At 36.6% G+C, this 18,445-nt stretch overlaps 1 protein-coding gene across 2 annotated transcripts in view; it reads left to right on the plus strand.

Annotated features, from left to right (window-relative positions):
- Positions 1–18,445, plus strand: part of PRKCE (protein kinase C epsilon) — a 335,363-nt gene that overhangs the window by 244,296 nt on the left and 72,622 nt on the right. For both annotated transcript variants that reach the window (XM_081315107.1, XM_081315108.1), the window contains 6 exons: positions 924–1,009; positions 1,886–2,015; positions 6,435–6,577; positions 10,329–10,425; positions 11,705–11,916; positions 16,731–16,904. In XM_081315107.1, coding sequence (XP_081171233.1) covers positions 924–1,009; positions 1,886–2,015; positions 6,435–6,577; positions 10,329–10,425; positions 11,705–11,916; positions 16,731–16,904 — 842 coding nt within the window. The remainder of the gene's footprint in view (positions 1–923; positions 1,010–1,885; positions 2,016–6,434; positions 6,578–10,328; positions 10,426–11,704; positions 11,917–16,730; positions 16,905–18,445) is intronic.

Consider the following 18,445-nt stretch of genomic DNA (forward strand, 5'->3'; position numbering starts at 1 on the left):
GGGTTATTCATGTGTAGAAGCTTCTATAACTTACCCAGTTTTCTCCTTCAAATAAACTGATCAGTCTTTATTTTTATAAATTAACTAAAATTTTTGATGCTACCTAGCTTCACCTCAGTGATTATTATTACTGTGATAAGTCAAAATCCACAATTAGAAGTTGATTTGTTTCAGGTAGGTGTAATTAGGGTTAGCTACAATTTGCTTGACTTTGGATGACACAGCAAATTATGAGTAACCTTAAACAGAAATAAACACTTCAGATGTTTTGTTCTCATGCCAAGGGAGGCAGTGAAATGGAAGGGTGCAAGTCCAAGTATCGCTGCATTAAAGTTGAACATGTCCAAAGCAACTCTATGTTTTTAATGTATGAATTTATTTTATATTTTCTTTGTATTACTTTACACCATCTACTCAGTCTGTTCCAAGTAGCTTACAATTCTAAAGCAATAAAACATCCTCAAAAACAGTGGACAGTAACTCTGTAACAGCTCATTTTGAACAAGAGGCAATTATGTTCTAGAAATATTTCCCTATATGGTAGTTTGGAATAGTCTGTTGCCTTTTTCAGATTGTTCAATATGATTTCATTGATTTAGAATATTTATGGAGCCTCAAAGCTTCATTTCTTTTCTGTAGAAGTGCAAACAGATATTTTGACACTATTTAAAATGTGATAGAGTCAGAAGAATATGAACTACCTTTACTCTTAACAATTTGAGAATTTTCTTTGCTCACCGGAAGCCACATTTCCAATAGAATTCCTAGACTATCCTTTTGTCCAGCCCCCTTTTTCACACAGACCATAATCTAATTTAGGCCTTTTAGGAGACACCTGAAGAGGAATAAGGATAGGGATGAATAAATTTCTCATTTATTTTTTTTTCTTTTTCATAATGGATAAAATAATCTCTTGTTTACAGTTTGTACTTGCGTAGTCCACAAGCGATGCCATGAGCTTATAATAACAAAGTGCGCTGGCTTGAAGAAGCAGGAAGCCCATGATGAGGTAAATATTTACAGAAGGAATGCCTAAATAAAAGGAAACTGTGCAGAGTTAATGTGTTTAAGTCAGGGTTCTTCCAAACCACCAGTTTTTCCCTCTCTCAATTTAAAATACACACAAACCTGATCTAGGTTGTTTTGACTCCAGATCTAGACATCAAGATGCCGTGAGCACAGACATGATGGGTCTAGAGCTCTTAGAGAGCCGAAATTACTTAGCTATGGCCTTTTCTGGCCAATGGCTGACCACAGTGGGCTGTTAGCCAGTCGGTGTTTGTTTGTTGGCCACTTGCATTGTCCCTAAAGTCCATGTCTAAATGCTCATTCTCCTGGCCTCTTCACAAAAATAAAAGATAATAAATTGCTAGTGCTTTCCCATGTGGCAAATGTCCATCACCTTATTTTCCTAATTCCTAATGCTGCATGCCATCCTACTGGTTTTCATAAATATGTCAGCATCCTGCTATGAAGGATCCCATATGATGGTAGGCTTGGCGAGCCATATAACTCCTCCAGCGATCATACAGTCTGTCCCTTCAAGCATAGGGCAGTCATATATTGCAGTGATATATCTGAGCCACTGCCTCATCACAATGGTTTCTTGTCCATATCTACAATACCACTTGCCCAGTGATAGATCAAAATTGCTTCTGTGTCAATGTGATTAATACTGTTTATCTTTAAGTGCAATAGGAAACTTTTTTAAAAAACCTGAGAGGGTAGCAACTTTATTTTTCTAGTAGTTGAGATTAATTCAATTTTTCTTCACCTTGGCAACTATAAGATGGATGGACTTCATCCCCCATAATTCACCAACCAGCCATACTGGATTAAACAGTAGCATGCTAACTTTGGTCCTTTTGCACTTTTTATATTCCAGGTGGGTTCTCAGCGTTTCAGTGTCAACATGCCTCATAAGTTTAGCATTCACAATTACAAAGTGCCCACCTTCTGTGACCACTGTGGTTCATTGCTTTGGGGTCTTCTGAGACAAGGTTTACAATGCAAAGGTAAGATACTTTTTCTCTTTAAATGCAGGATTTTGCTATTAATGTTATAGCTTAGTCCCATTCATGTCTACCTTGATTTATGTACATTAAACTGAAACATCTATGGAGATTCTCAGTCATCCAGGTCATAGTTGTCCCAAAGTCCAGTTGCCTTTTGAAAAAGCACCTGTGGGACATTAAGTTGAAACAAAATAGAGCTTAGAGCAGAGTTCTTCAAACTTAGCCACTTTAAGACTTGGCTGGGGAATTCTGGGTGTTGAAGTCCACAAGTCTTAAAGGTTTGAGGAACCCTGGCTTAGAAGATTGAGAGGATTTACTCTTCCCCTTTCATTGGTACAACACTCTTGTGTAATTAAAGTAATTAAGCTCTTACAAGTAAATTATCTAAACTGCAACCTAAACCTTAAGAGTTAAATGTCCTTGCACTGCTCAAGTCAGTAGCCTTGAGCAAGATCAAGCTCTATAGGCCCATTTATTATAGACAAGTTTCCATATATAATTGCACAGTAATGCACTAATTTGCATGTGACAGCTAAAACAGGGTTCTCAGAAAATTATGTAATACCCAGTTAATGGAATAATTTGATATATAGTTCTGGCCTTGAATTCAGAGAAAGTTTTGCCCAGACTGAAATGTTTTTCAGATTTGACTCTCAACCTATGTGGTTGATTAAGACCCAATTGCTTTCCTACCCATTTGTTGCATGTTAGAATAAAATTCTTCATTTTCATTGAGAATTTTTGTCTATATGAGCAGTATAAATTGCAAGCACATTGCAGACAATTTGGCCAAATTCAGAAAGTGACATGCAAAAATATAAACCTCCCTAAGTTAATGGCATTATTTGATAGTGATCAATACGGAAAGGAAAATTGTAGTGTGGGACAATTGGGATCACATAGCAAAGGCAAAGAGTACGTCAGAGAAGTTACTATCTTCTCTAACATAATTCTTGACTCTGTATACACAACCATGTATTTGTTGTGTGCATTTAATCTACTCTCCTTGGTCTCTTCTTTTCACTAGTTACAACTGATGTAAAATGAGCATAATCCCCACATGAGCCTCTGGGGGGTGAGAGGACATCTGATGTGAACAAGCATACTTGCTAAACAAACTTAAGATCTCTCTTAAATTTTATTAGGAATAACATTATCTAGCTTTCATACGGCACATGTATTCCTGGTTATAACTTACATATCAGTTTGAATTTGCAATATAGTCACTACATCAATTCGTAGGAAATGGGGCACTACCTTATTTTGTAGGTGGAAAAACAGACAGATGGAAATGAAATAATGAATGCTTGGCAAAGACAGAACTTAAACCAAAATACCCCAAATTTGTTTCTTTTCATTTTTTGTCTTTCCATTGAAATATAAATCCAAGAGCACCAAGGTTATATTCCAAAGCTAAAACAAAAATCTCTGATTATTAAATGCTGACATTAATGTTTTTTGTTGGGCTGGGAAGAGAGCCAACATTAGATATTCAACAGCATAGTTTTACCACAGATCTTTTCACCAATTTAATATAGATTCATGAACTTGTTTTGTTTTATTATGGCACCAGTATGTAGGCATGCATCCGACCACCCAGCTCGGCATGAAAATGTAAATTATATGCATTCTTCTAAAATATACATTTTTGTATAGATATTTGCATGCATTTGAAAATTAGAAAATAAAAGCAATAAATAACTTTCCTTTGAAAACCTGTATCAAACATCTCTGCCAACATTAGATTTATGCTAGAGTACAGAGAAATGCTATAAACTTTGACTCTTCAAAGTTTAGTGTTCACGGTCATGGCATTCTCTATTTTGCCATTTCATTTTCATAATGGGTATTATATAACTTGCATTTATACTCTGTTATATCTGCCAAAGCACACGTGAGGGAAAAAGCTTACTACTTCAGATATTCCCTTTACTTATTTCTTTCTCACTGCAAACAGAACAGAAAGAATCTCAAATATTTCAAAGAGAAAGACCAGGGGAAATAGGCATGTCCAACCACAGCTATCATCTTTCATACTGGCCTTTTCGAATCTGGGTGGGAGATATTTCTACTTTTCCTCAGTAACCTGAGTGTTTTAATAAAATGCAGTATTGGGCCATGTTGGGTTTCACAGTAAGCTTTGGTCTCTTTTTCTCCATAAAGACTCAGAAAAAACAGAGATCAATCATGTGAGAATTTTGATTTCTGAATAATTAAAGGAGCATTCTAGAAGGATGCTGTTTTGGAAGCACAATGACCTTTTTCTTTGGGTAAAAGAGCAGATAGAAATCTCAGCTTTTTAATACATATTCTTTTGTTGTGTGGCATTGATCCAGTCATAATGAGAATAAAACAGGAAAGAATAGGATTGTAAGATGGACATAAAGATACTCAAATTATTTTTTTCCACCAGATTTGTAGCAATCTGTGCATCAATTTGGCACAGAGAAATTTTCTCCCACAAATTTCCTTACCTTTTTGTTTCATTTCTGCAAAATCTGCTTATGCTATCTTAATTTCCTCCACAAGAAAGTACTTGAACAAGTGCAATGACAGTAATCCCCCCCCCAAAAAAAAGAGGTTGGCTATTAAATAATCTCTTCCCAGTTGTTAGCTGCTTCTACTTGTACATTTGAAATCAATATATTTATGTGAAGCATATATATTATTTCTTTTTTATTTTAATTTGGGTCTGCATTTTATAAGGATTGAGGGTTGATTGCAGCTTCTTCTGCAAACAGGCAGGATGATGTGGGAAATGCTTGTGTTACTATGACCATGGTAACTGCTATAACTGGTGGAATTGCTGCCAGTTATCCCAATTTATTGAAAGCCAGCTAGCCACATGCATGGTCCCGCTTGCCAGTTATTTTCCACTCAGGGAGCAAAGGTTTTGTGGTTAGATGGCAAAAAAGGGAACAAGTGAATCTCTCTACAGAGGAAACACAGAGATAATGTAAGGGGAATTAAACTAAGCCAAATAAAGAAATGAAAGAAGAAACATAGTTTCAGAGAGCTGTTGTGGTGCAGAAATAACAAAAAGACTACTATGGGGTGATTAGGGGATGAGAGGGTTATAGGGATGTGCGAAGGGAAAACCTCTGGGAAGCAGGAAATGGAGTTCAGAGGTAGCTGCGGTATAGAGATGGAGGGAAAATAAAATAAGGGGAATTTGAAAGAAGGGACTTCTTGGAGGAGTGACTGAGATATGATGATCAAAGTGGTAAGCTGAAATGAAAACATGCTGTGCCCAAAAGAGGATAAGATAAAAGCCCAGAGAAAGGGATGACCATATAGATAAGTGAAGACTTCTGAGAATGAAGGTAGAGAATCAGGAATACGCACCAAAGTTACCAGAATTGGCTTTTAAAAAATTGAACTAAAATGGCAACAAAAATGTTGTTCTGTTTAAGAATATTAAAGCTCTTTGAGTTGTCAAAAATGTCAAAATGTTCCTCATATTGATTTTAGCAATATATAATTCACTCTACAATCTTACAAAATCTTGCTTGTTTTGCCTTCTTCTTTTCCTTGTTCATTTCATATGTCTCCCACATTTCCTTCAGGAACTCAAGCAGGTTCAAGTACTTCCCTCCTCACAAAAGTCCTATGTCATCAGATGTTCTTGCTTTGACATCCTAGGTTGTACTGAAGAGTAATGACTGGCCCAGGGTCAGCTTGTGAATTTCATGACTGACAATGTGACCTGGGTCTTCATGATCCTTCTTACTTCTGTGCCACTGGATGTGTTGATATATTTTCCAGAAAGACTACTATTGAAACTTTGTAGCCAAACATTTGAAGGAGAGACAGGAACAAATCCCTAGAGTGTATTTATTTGACTGCTGTTGTACAAAAGATTGCAGTGAGAACAGGGGCAGATTAAAGAACTTTTTCAATCAGAGTCCATGCTTAATTTCTGTTCTCCCCCCTTCAGTGTTCTGTTTTTTCTAAGCAACCATAATGTCATGAAAGGTCAAAATTTCCCTTTTCTTTACCATTTTTGGTGAGTTAGGAAATTTGTTTTGTAAGGAAGTAAATTATTGAGCTTATTTTCTATATTTGGGGGGTTTGCAAATGGCCCCAAAATTGTACTGATGAGCTCGACTGGGATCGCACCCAAATTCAGCAGTAATTTGTAGGGCCCTGTAAGAGCCAAAATGAGGAGAGTACTGTTCATCCCTGAGTTACTCTTTAGTTTGATCCTGCAAGCCAGTTCTTTATAGAATAAAACATATCTGAACTGTCACAAATCTGTTTAGTCTGTTTTCACTTAAACCAGATTCTTGCTACAGGGACTATAAAGAGGATTTTATAAATAATACAGATAAATATTAGATAGTAATATATCATGACAGCTTAATCTTATTTAACCTGGATTTTTCTTGCCCCTCCCCTTCTGTTTGGTGTAAATTACAGTTTGCAAGATGAATGTACATCGACGCTGTGAAACAAACGTAGCACCCAACTGTGGAGTAGATGCTAGAGGGATAGCTAAAGTACTTGCGGATCTTGGCGTTACTCCAGATAAGATCACTAATAGCGGACAAAGGAGGAAGAAGGTAACCAAGGAAACAGATTAAAATATGAACTAATAATGGTTCTGCACTGTGAAGCATGGGAGACATCTTGTGTCCTTTTATTTTAGTTTGGATTTCAGAGCACAACTGTATATTCTGGTTGATTTAACGATCCTCAAGGAATGTATTGGTCACTTCTTAAACAAAATGACCTGATGTTGGCCCTCACAAACCAATGGGCAGATTGGACTTCAGCTATCTATCAGATTTCACAACAACGAATTGCTGAAAAGACGTCCTCCTCTTTCCAAATGTCCCTCTTTAGCAATTTAAATACATTAAAATATGCATTTAGAATACATTTTTGGAGAGCAATTTGCAAGTTAATGTAAAAGCATGACAGTACAATGCTTCTGTGTTGTCTGGATAAAATGTGCAAAAGTAGCAATGACCTGGAAATATTTTACCCATCCCAAATATGTATTTCTGGTGCCACTGAAAATGTTGGCCCACTCCCTTTCTTTACAAAATAGCAGCCAGTAATGTGGAGTGGTAACAGATAATGCTGTCATAAGTCAAGGTAAGTATTTAAAATAACCTTTAATTTGGTGATATCTAAATCAGGGCTTTTCAACCAATGGTACGGGTACCACCTGTGGTACATTGGCACTTGGCAGGTGGTACGCGACCATCCTAGAAAAGTGGTGGTGGGGGAGGGGAATGAGCTGAACTGGTGGCAGCACCACACAAGCCTGAGCGAGAGATGGCTGGAATTGCAGGGCTGTCAGGGCTCAGCAGAAGCACCAGGATCAGTGCCAGGCTACAGCTGGAGCTCGGCGCTGATCCTGACACTTCTGAGCCCAGAAAAATTGCCGATCAGCTGTAATGTTGCAGCATCTCCAGGGTCTTGTGATTTACATTCAGATGCTTGGCAACTGATTCATATTTATGACAGACACAGTGTCCCAGGGTCATGTGAAGTGACCAAAACCTGCTGCAACCACCCAGCAGATGGGGGGAATAAAAACCAAACACCCCCCACCCCACCCCCGCTGCCAATCCTCAACAGAAATGCTCACAACAATGAAAACCTCGGACTGGAGGAAGAGCGCCGCCGGGCGGGCAGGCAAGTGTCTTGCTCGACTGTGGCTTGGGGGGCACTTTTTTCAGTGCCATTGTAACTTTGAACAGTCACTAAGCAAACTGTTGTAAGGCGAGGACTACCTGTACTTCATACTTTTTTCCTTTTTTTTTGGTCATCAAGTTTTTGACACCTTGCTAGGCGATTGGTGGTACTCGGATGTTGCCATATCCTAAAAGTGGTACAATGGGTGAAAAGGTTGAAAAGCCCTGATCTAAATTATAGAGCTGTAATCCGTCTATAATGCATCTAGATCAGGGGTGTCAAACTGCCGGCCCGCGGGCTGGTTTCATCATACTGAAGCCATACCCACACCATTGCTGACAATGCAAAAAGAGTCGCGACATGTCACGACTCGTCACGTGACATTGCAAGTTTGACACCCGTGATCTAGATGACAAAAAATTGGACAGGGGTGTTTTAATCATTGCTGAATTCCTGATTTGCAGATGACTCTTGCCACAACAAACCTGCATCATTTATAATGTACTATAGTATACTGTAATATACTGGCTTTAAATAATTATGACAGAAAGAAATTAGATTTGGACTGTTGCATTTTGAACAAATTCTAAGTTTTTCTTGACATAGTAACTATATCAAGTTACCTCTGAATAAGGCTTGACATTGTGTTTGAAATCCATGAATTTGCATTTCACCTAGAGTTTCTGTACGCAAGCGCCAGTTGTTTCAATCTAAGGGCCACTTTAGCCCTTTGAATGGCATGTTGTAGGTTAGAACAAATACTTTTAGTTATTTTAATGAAAGAAAAAATGAATATGATTACTATCCACACATTTATTTTTCCCTTCTGTTAAATTACATGGCCCAATTAAATACCCTGCGTCCTCCTTTAGAATTACAATACCAGCTTAATTTTTTGTTATCTTTGAAGATACTGAAAACTAAAGGATACCCTGAAACTATATGTGACATCAGACAAAAAGCCCTTTATTTCCAATTAAAAATCTTAAGGGTGGGTGTTTGTAGCACAACAGGAATGGGAGGGTACAGTTCTCTTCTCTTGCTAGCTGAGAACAATTTTCCTCACAGGATTCCAGACCCCCAAAGAAGTAATCCAATAGAAATGAATTTATGGCTATCATAAATCAGACCATAAGAGATCTGAGTTTTGGGTGAGAAAGTCTCTACATACTGGAAGAAAAGAGAAAAATTTCCAGTTCCCCAATTTCTCCCGCCTTCCATTTCTGTAATTAATTAAATTATAATCAAAACCTGAACCTGCATCATGCGTATGAAACATATGAAGGGACAATTATTGGCAATTTGTCCCTTAGACTCATTTAACCTTAGTAGCAGTGAAGTCACAGATGGTTGCATTCTTTTATCAATTGTTAGAAAGAACATTTCTTGTCAGGAAGCCACATAAACATCACAGCCACTGCTTTGAAGTCCCTTTCTGAGAACACACATGAATGTAAATACTCTTAAATGTAAATACTCTTATCTAGTTAAAAAACTCTCTGCCCTCCATGCTATTACAATGATGTCAAATGGAAACACAGCAAAATAACATTCTTCTGAAACAATTCAGTAGGTATTTGCAAAACTGATCCTTCCACACAAATATGAATCAGTTGGAAAGCATACCACACATACAGATAATATATTAGTTGTACTAAGATATACATGTTCAATACAATCTGTGTACACTAATATGTAAATCCTATTATGGATAGTCTGGCTTTCAATCCTTTCAATCCTTTCTAAAGGATTTTCACTTAATATTGTCAGCCTGCCATATATATATATATTTATTTAATGAACTTAATATTAGCAAGCATGGAGCAACTCACAGTCACTTCTAACATAATATACAAATAAAACAGATATAGAAATAAAATGGTGGATCAAAGAACAGTATGGAACAATAAAAACAGAAAAATAATAACACTAGGTGGTGCCAACCAGTCATAGCAGCACAATATCAAAATTGAAAAGTCTTATGGAAGAGTTCTCTTTAGCCTTGCAGAATGACATCATGATTCCCCCTTCCAAGGGAAGCTGTTCCACAAAGGAAGGGGGTGGGGGGCTGGCACAGAAAAATATATTTATTGATAATAAATTCTCACATCTTTTTTATATGGAACACTGAGCATTTCCAAGAGAGGCTCCATACAAAAACCAGCACATATTTCTTAATGGTTAGTGTAGTTTTGCATTGTTGTTGGATACTTTGGGCTCAGTGATAATTTCTGATCAAGCTATATGTGTTTAAATCTTAGCATGAAAATGTATCTTCCTTTTGGCTCATGTGCCTACAAAAATTGTTAAATCAACATCCTTACGCTTTGGTGAACATAATCTATCTAAAACCTACTCAGATTTTAGTCTTGCACAGTTTCATATGTCATCAGTATTTTGTTAGAAGCATATCTATTGCTTCCATCAAGATTTTATTAGAATATTATTTCAAAAGTTAAGGTTTTTAAAGGGTTTTAAAAGTTGGATACCTTTTAAAGATGAACTCGAAATTTAAACTTTGATTAAAGATAAAATATATTTTCAGTTGCCTTTCTCCAGTGCAGAAAAGCATTGTTATGTGAAGTTACATCTTTAGTGTTTCATAAATGCCATGTCAGAAGAGCACATAACTGTGATTAAGTATCTCTTTTGTTGGATTATTCTTAGCTTGTTCCAGGTGCAGAATCTCAACCGCCAGTTCCTGGATCCTCACCAGGAGAAGATGACAGATCAAAGTCAGCACCAACTTCCCCATGTGATCAAGGTTCATGAACATATATTTTCTGCTAATAAATAAATTGCATTTACCTTAACGTTTGACTAAACTATGTCATTTAAAAATGCAGCTCCACCAGTTCTAATCTAACAGAACACTCAACCTTTAAACTATCATAATTTGAATCATTCAGCCTTCAGTCACTCATGCCCTTGTCACTTCACAGTGTGACTGTTGCAGTGCAGTCTACATGGGGCTCCCTTGAAGACTCCCCCTCCCCTGAAAGCTTCAACTGGTCCAGAATTAGCAGTGATTGCTTTGTCTCAGCACACTAATGTGACATCTCTGCTTCTTGAGCTATACTGATTGGCATTGTGCTTCTGGGTGTAATTCAAGGTCCTGGTTATCACCAGTGAAACCCTACCTGGCACAGGGCCTAGCTATTTGCAGAACTACCTGTCTTCTGTGATTGCTGCCTGCCCAATATGATCTGGCAGAGTGGGCCTAGTTCAGATCCCCTCAATTAAGCAGTGTCATCTTTTGGGATACAGGAAGCATACTTTTCTTGTAGCAGTGCCTGGTATGATGTCCCCTTAAACATTGTATAGCTCCCACACTGATAGCATTCCAAAAAGCCTTAAAATCTTGTCTGACCCAACGTTGTAACTGTTTTTTAAAAAAAGTCCCAATGATTAAACCATTAATTATTGAGATTTAATAATTAATAATCTCAAACAAGAAAAAACAAAGTTTGGTAGTGTCTTTTGTGTGTCCACATTGAATGGGGTCAAGAGACAAATAGTTGTCACTCAATTATTTCTTCTTTTTTAATGATAAGTTTAGAGCTTTTTATTTGCATTTAAATTTCAAAATGGCAGAAAATTACACCACCAGTTGTCAATATTAATAGTCAGAAGTCATTTTGGAGGTATAGGTAGCCCTGGAGCCTCAGTTTATCATTGCTGCCTTAAAATGACAAAACAACCCAATTCTTTGTCACATGCTAAGTCTCCAGTGTGCAATGTCAGGGAATCCTTTAAGGGCTCTGAATCTCCCAAAGGAAACCTGGAGCAGAGCCAAAATCTGATAGGCTGCTCTCTACTTGAGGCATACATTTTCCCACAAGATTCTTCTGTTTTGTACCTCTAGACCAGTTTAAATTCAGTCAACAAAGTATGCGTAAAATTGGCATGGATCATAACCTCTCGTTCTTTGTGACTCAAAAAGCATCTGATATAATTCATCTGTGTCTAAAATTAATATAAAATCCTGCAGAGGTTTTTGTAAAATATCTTGCCTGTCAGTACTGTTTTTTGTCTTCACACAGAAATCAAAGAGCTTGAAAATAACATTAGGAAAGCATTATCATTTGACAATCGGGGAGAAGAACACAGGGGAGCAGCAACCAGCTCAACTGACAGCCAACTTAACACACCTGGGGAGAATGGGGAAAATGGAGAAGTCAAAGCTCAGACAAAGCGAATGGGCCTGGAGGAATTTAACTTCATTAAAGTATTAGGAAAAGGCAGCTTTGGAAAGGTGAGCACCCTACAATTGCTACTTGGTTCTTTTTGGTCACATGCCTTATCATGACTCCTAAGTTGAAAATATTACAGGCTTCTCAGGTAGACTAGACAGGTAACATGATCAAATGAATTTTACTTTATTGTAAGGATACATCAACAGAATATTGCAAGTCTGAAAATAGAGAACTCCCGCCCATCTCCTTTACAGCTTGGGAAGCTTGGGAGGGTCTCTTCTGAGCCTCTTTCTTCATCTATTATCCAGCTGCAGGCTATAGGGTCCCCTATCTGACTGTTCCTTAGGCACCATCTCTTCATCCTCTCTAAGTCTTTCTCATGTACCATTACAATTACTGTCCATATACAAATACATTCTTTGTCACATGAAATTAAGGTCAAGATGTACAATCTGTTTTGCAAAAAACAGCCATGAAATGGCATATGTCTTTGAACATGATCCAGAAGTTGCAAATAGCAGAATAGAATAGAATAGAATAGAATAGAATAGAATAGAATAGAATAGAATAGAATAGAATAGAATAGAATAGAATAGAATAGAATAGAATAGAATAGAATAGAATAGAATAGAATAGAATAGAATAGAATCTGGAAAGGACCTTGGAGGTCTTCTAGTCAAAGCCCCTGCTCAAGCAGGAGAAGTGACTGTCTAGTCTCTTTTTAAAAATCTCCAGTGATGGAGCACCCATGATTTCTGGAGGCAAGCTGTTCCACTGATTAATTATCCTCACTGTCAGGAAGTTTCCCCTTAATTCCAGGTTGCTGCTCTCTTTAATCAGTTTCCAACCATCGTTTCTTGTCCTTCCCTCTGGTGCTTTGCTGAATAATGTGACCCCCTCTTCTTTGTGGCAGCCCCTCAAATACTGGAATACTGCTATCATGTCTCTCCTATTTCTTCTTTTCTTTAGACTAGCCAAACTCAAGTCCCGCAGCTGTTCTTTGTATGTCTTAGTCTCCAGGTCTTAGTTGCTCTTCTCTGAACTTTTTCCAAGGTCTCAACATCTTTTTTGTAGTATGGGGACCAAAATTGGCTACAGTATTCCGGGTGTGGTCTTAATAGGGTTTTTATAAAGCGGTAGTAATACTTTGCGTGATTTTGATTCTATGCCTCTGTTTATACAACCCAGGATTGTATTACTGTGCCTTGTTAATACTTATCTATGTAGAATAATATTAATATCAATCTATTAGTTGGTATTAGACTTCTGGGGCCAGTTCAAAATGCTTTTATTTCCTTCAAAGTCATATGTAGCTCAGCAAATAGGATATATCAGGCATCACATTATCAGTGTTAGATTGTCTTGTCCAGTTTGTTCACTTAGAGAAGGGCTGTTAAAAGTCACCCCCCCACACACACACACTCCCCATTAAATGAGGATAAAACACCATCTTCTTTGTGGTGGCCCCCATCCTTCAGACCTTCTGCTCCCAGAAGTACATGAGGCCAAACTGCTGACATTCTAAAATCAATTAAATTCATTTTATTCCATGAATCTTTGGCAGTTCATTCATTGCTATCAGTCATTGCTCTTAATTTATGCTTTGATTTTATTCCTATATTATTTTTCCTTGTTTTTTGCTCTTACGTTGCCCAAAATCTCTAGGGATTTAAATGTAAATACTTTTAAAAAAATAGAATAGAAAAATGAATGGAAGGAAGAATCCAGTAGAATGACAAGAAAAGCTAAATGCATGCCTGAAATATTATAAGAAATTCATAGCACTCTATACCCAGCCTACATTAATGATATTTGTTTCCATGATTTGGGGATCTGGAAGTAGTTGGGGTGGGGTCATTTGTAAAGTCATGTGATCTTCCTCAACAGGAGACCAATCTCTGCCATTGTATAAATCTTACAAATAAATCTTACAAATAAATTTGACATTGGTTTCTCCAGTTGTTTATGACACTGTTTGTTAAATCTTCCTATCCTACCTACTCAGTACAAATATACTTTGTGCATTGATTTTAGAAACTTAGTTGCACAGACAAATTTGATGGTCCATTAAATGGTTTCAGATCTAAGCTGGTAGGCACAATGGATTGTTGTCAGATCATCCTGACTTCAGTCTCCTTCAGATGCTGCTGCCTTGAGAGCTAGTTTGAATCAATAGATAATGTAGGCATGCTGCCTTCTAGGAATTTCTGACCTTACATAAAATCATAAGCCAATATATCTTCAGGAGAGTAATTTGACAAAAGCTGATGTTGGAGATGTAGTTGCAGAAGATCAAGGTCTGCATTCTGTTCAGTTGCTGTCTTTGTACACATTACAACCTGTCACATTGTATTGTTTTACTTGTTCTTATAAAAGAATATGTTGCCATCTATGTACAGAAAAGAACTATAGCAGGAATGTATATCTGAATTTCCTCAAATCCTGTGGTAGAAATGTTTCTCATTTCAAAGTTTGATTTTTTTAAAAAAAAAATGTCAGTATTATACTGTGAGTTGAATACATATCTACTTATTGAAGTGCTAAATTATGTTTGTCAATGAGCCAAACTGCAGAAAGTGTTCTGTCAGGTGATTGACATTATGTCTCTGTGTAGATGATTCCTATTTTGTTTTTTCTGATCTTGCAAACCAATTTTTGCTTATTTTTTCAACTTACCAGCCATGCAAACATAACATGGCATGTAGATATTAGACTGTATTTGTTCTAGTTCCAATCACTACACCCTATAAAGCAGTTACAGAATAGTGGGGAAAAAAGTAATGACAAATCTCACTTTTTATAATTATAGAACCATTGTAGGTTTCTTCCACTCTATGCAAGATAATCAGGGACACCTACAATTCTAAAGGTGAAGAGACATGGGCCAAACATTTTCATTGGGACCAATATATTTACTCAAGAAGACCTGTGCTATTAAAAAAAGAGATCTAACTTTGCCATGATTCCCTCACTTGTGTGAGGGTACATTCTTTGAACATTTGCCGGGTTCACTTCCTTTATATGTTTCTATCTGCAACTCTGAGGCTTCCCTGCAACTGCTGATTAGGAAGTATGTTATTTCTAATCAAACTCGAAAACAGATGATTGGAGAAAGCTGCTTGTTCTAGTGCTGTACTGCAACCATTAGTGTATCTGGACAATGCTGCATCCATGTTCTTTAGGGTAGCTGCTGCGACTCAACGTCTTCCTCATTATCATTCCTACTGCTGTTGGGTACCAGCAATAAGTTTCATACTACAATGTCCGTTCATGCCACCAACTATCATGCCTGAGTAAATAGGCAAGTTGCTATGGTAAAGAGGAATCACTTGGCTGTAGGCTGTCCCAACACATAGGCCCTTGGTAAGTGTATAATTTTGCTAAGCCTTGATCCTGGCTCTCATCTGCAGCAAAATCTAGGTCCATATTGAATGAAGATTGGTTCTGATGACATCTTCATCTGTATTGTGAAGTATAAATGTAAAAGCTAATTTATATGCTTTTCAATGTCTTTGATGATCTCATTTGTTACTAAATACTAATATGGTTAACTGAACATAATTAACGAACCCTATTTACTGTATGTCCAATAAATTTATTTGCAATTGCTTTGTGTTGATGTGATACGTGGGACTTAGATCAACTAATGGTCTATTTATGAAGTCATCACGCAATGACTTTGCAGAACTCTATAGCGGTCTACTCAGTTCATACCTAGCTAATACCTAGCTAATACCATGACTTTGCAACTAACAACAACAACAACAACAACAATACCTAGTTTGATTATTCCAGTTATAATTGCATTCATAGACTGAGTTTGTGTGGTGCAAGGAATATGCAAACTATTTGACTGAAACTTACTAAGGAGGAAATTCACATCACGCCCTATCCATTCCAGAGTCAGTTCATGAACAAGTGGATAAGGATCATGCAGTCAGAAGAAGAAAGACTTGGAATAGTAAAGGGAACATGAATGTTGAACCAAGTTGGCAAAGGGGCCAAAGTTTGTGGCTACTGTATGTAAGACATGATAGAGCAGGCTTGGTATCTGGTTTACTTGCAAATCTTATAAGCCTCATGTGCCTTGATTTACTTGGAGGGACCTCTAATGGAACTGAAACCAGAAATTTATCAGTCAGGTTCAAAGCAGATTCATTGTGTCTATCCTTGGTTTTCTAATCAGTGCCAGAGATCCTGGATTACAAATATTTATATTTGTATCCCTGTATCATTTTCCTGCTGGCTTATAAGTGCCTTCTAAAGATCAAAATATATTCTTTTTTGTCATATTCCTTTACAATTGCTCAAAATTAGGTTTGTAGGAATACTCCATTTACTTATTTAATAATAATGCATTATTAACAATAGAAACCCCCTACTCTGAGTGTGTGAATGTCCATATTGCTATTGATTACAAATATACTCTCATCTATAGGAGCTGTCCAGAAGTTGTTTGAACATGTGCAAAAATTTCTTCATGGTTCATCATACACAAGAATTTCTTCATGTTAAATTATAAAGGTACCCTGACAATAAATGGGTCTACTTGTTCACATGGATACTAAACTCTATGACGAGTACTGGATTTGGTTCTATATCTTTCATGAAAAGCTGATTTTTCAGTTGGAGCTGACACTGCTTACCTTTTTATATTGGGCTCACAGCTCTAAGTCAAACTATATTTTGAATTGTTAAGTGATATGTACAGATTTGTCTGTAGTTGAGCAGATAGATATTGTACATAGGACCTTTGTAAAATATTTTGCTTCATGGTTGCTTGTGATTGTTTATTTCCCCCCAGTTGTTATTGGTGTAAATTTTGAAAAGTGTGCAATGTATTTTATAAATGAGACGTTGTCCTTGATTCTAGGTCATGCTGGCGGAATTCAAAGGTAAAGATGAAGTATATGCTGTGAAAGTCTTAAAGAAAGATGTCATTCTTCAAGATGATGATGTGGACTGTACAATGACAGAAAAGCGGATTCTAGCATTAGCACGAAAGCATCCTTATTTAACACAGCTTTACTGCTGCTTCCAGACCAAGGTAAGCTATCTAGATATATCCCATACCTAACTACTAATGTGGTCAAGGTGTTTGAAGTCTCCTGTGAGCTGAATGATACCCACCGCCTAGATGGTCATAGAATTAATAATTTAATTATGCCTTAACATTTACAGTTGTCAAAACATGTTAGTAGGAGGGGAATGGAAAGATAAATTATGAAATGCAAATATTTTAACAGATATCTTTGAAATATGTAATTAAGTGCAAAGTTGCATTCTCATTTTTAAAATTACATAAGCAGAGAATTGAAATGGGACAGAATGATGGGTTTTGTGTATCTTGTATGAAGCTTGAGAGTCTGTCTCACATTTTACGATGATATAGATTGGTGGAAGATTAATTCATCCATTCCCAGGGAGGGGTTGATTCTTAAGATTCTCCCAAAGTTGTGTTTTGCTGAAGGTTGCTTTCATTTGCCTATTTTGTGAAATTTTAAGTAGAAATTCCTTTCTTTGTTGGGATTTTCTTCACTTTGATATTGAAAACTTATTTTTAAACCATATTTAGAAAGCTATTTCAATTATTCCACCTAATTCTATACTGTAAACTCCTTTATAAATGAATTTAATGGATTTTAATATAAAAATAAGTGTATTGTCCCTCAAATGCCAGAAGGTGGCACTAAAGATACAAAAAATACCAAAAGAATTCTTTGCCAGTTCTGTTTCTCCTTTTGAAATTGTTACATAACTTCATAGAAATATTGATAAGTATGGCATTCTAAGCAAATTAAATTTCTAAACTTTCAGAATAAAGTTGTGATTTTTATGATATGGACTGGCAAAATGTCACTTTAAAGCCCTGGTGCAATAGAAATGCAAGCATTCCAATCTGATTTATCTTAGGTGTAAGAGTGTTCTGCTTCCAGAAAATTTTAGGTGCCATGGGTCTTGAGAGCAAATAGATATAGTCTAATATTAAAGATCTGAAAACTCTTATATTTGAAAAAAATGTGATATAGTTAAATATGGCTGAGGTCATGCCTTTATTTAAAAAATATTTAGACACTGAGAGGGCCACAAAAGAATGGTCTCCACCAAATGGTGTGTTTCAGGTTTTTATGACTGGATATGTGTTTTGATGCAAATGGCTTTAAAAAAATCAGACTTGTTGCCATAATATTTATTGTTATATTTCGGACGTGTTTGGGCAGATTAGAGGGGGACCATGAATTTTCCACTATCATTTTAGGGCTGGGCAAATTTGGGGAAAGAGTATTAAGAGATGTGATGAGGATGTAGAAATACAAATGCAAATTTACACATTTCATTTTTAAAAATCTATTAGAATACGTTTTTAAAAGCTTCCAGATTAAAATAATGTTAGTAATATAAACAGTTAAATAGACTTTTTTTTTAATTCTGAAGTCTCGAAGCCTGGGGAAATGATAATAGCTGCAATTTGTGGATTTCTGTTGTGTTTTTCATTTTAGATTCCCTTCTAAATTTTTTGGTGTGAAATGCTTTTTTTGAACTGCAGGCAAAAGAATATCACAAGAACTTGTATGGAATTGAGTGCTG

The sequence above is a fragment of the Vipera berus genome, assembly GCF_964194415.1.
Source record: "Vipera berus genome assembly, chromosome: 1".
NCBI classification, from domain to species: Eukaryota; Metazoa; Chordata; class Lepidosauria; order Squamata; family Viperidae; genus Vipera; species Vipera berus.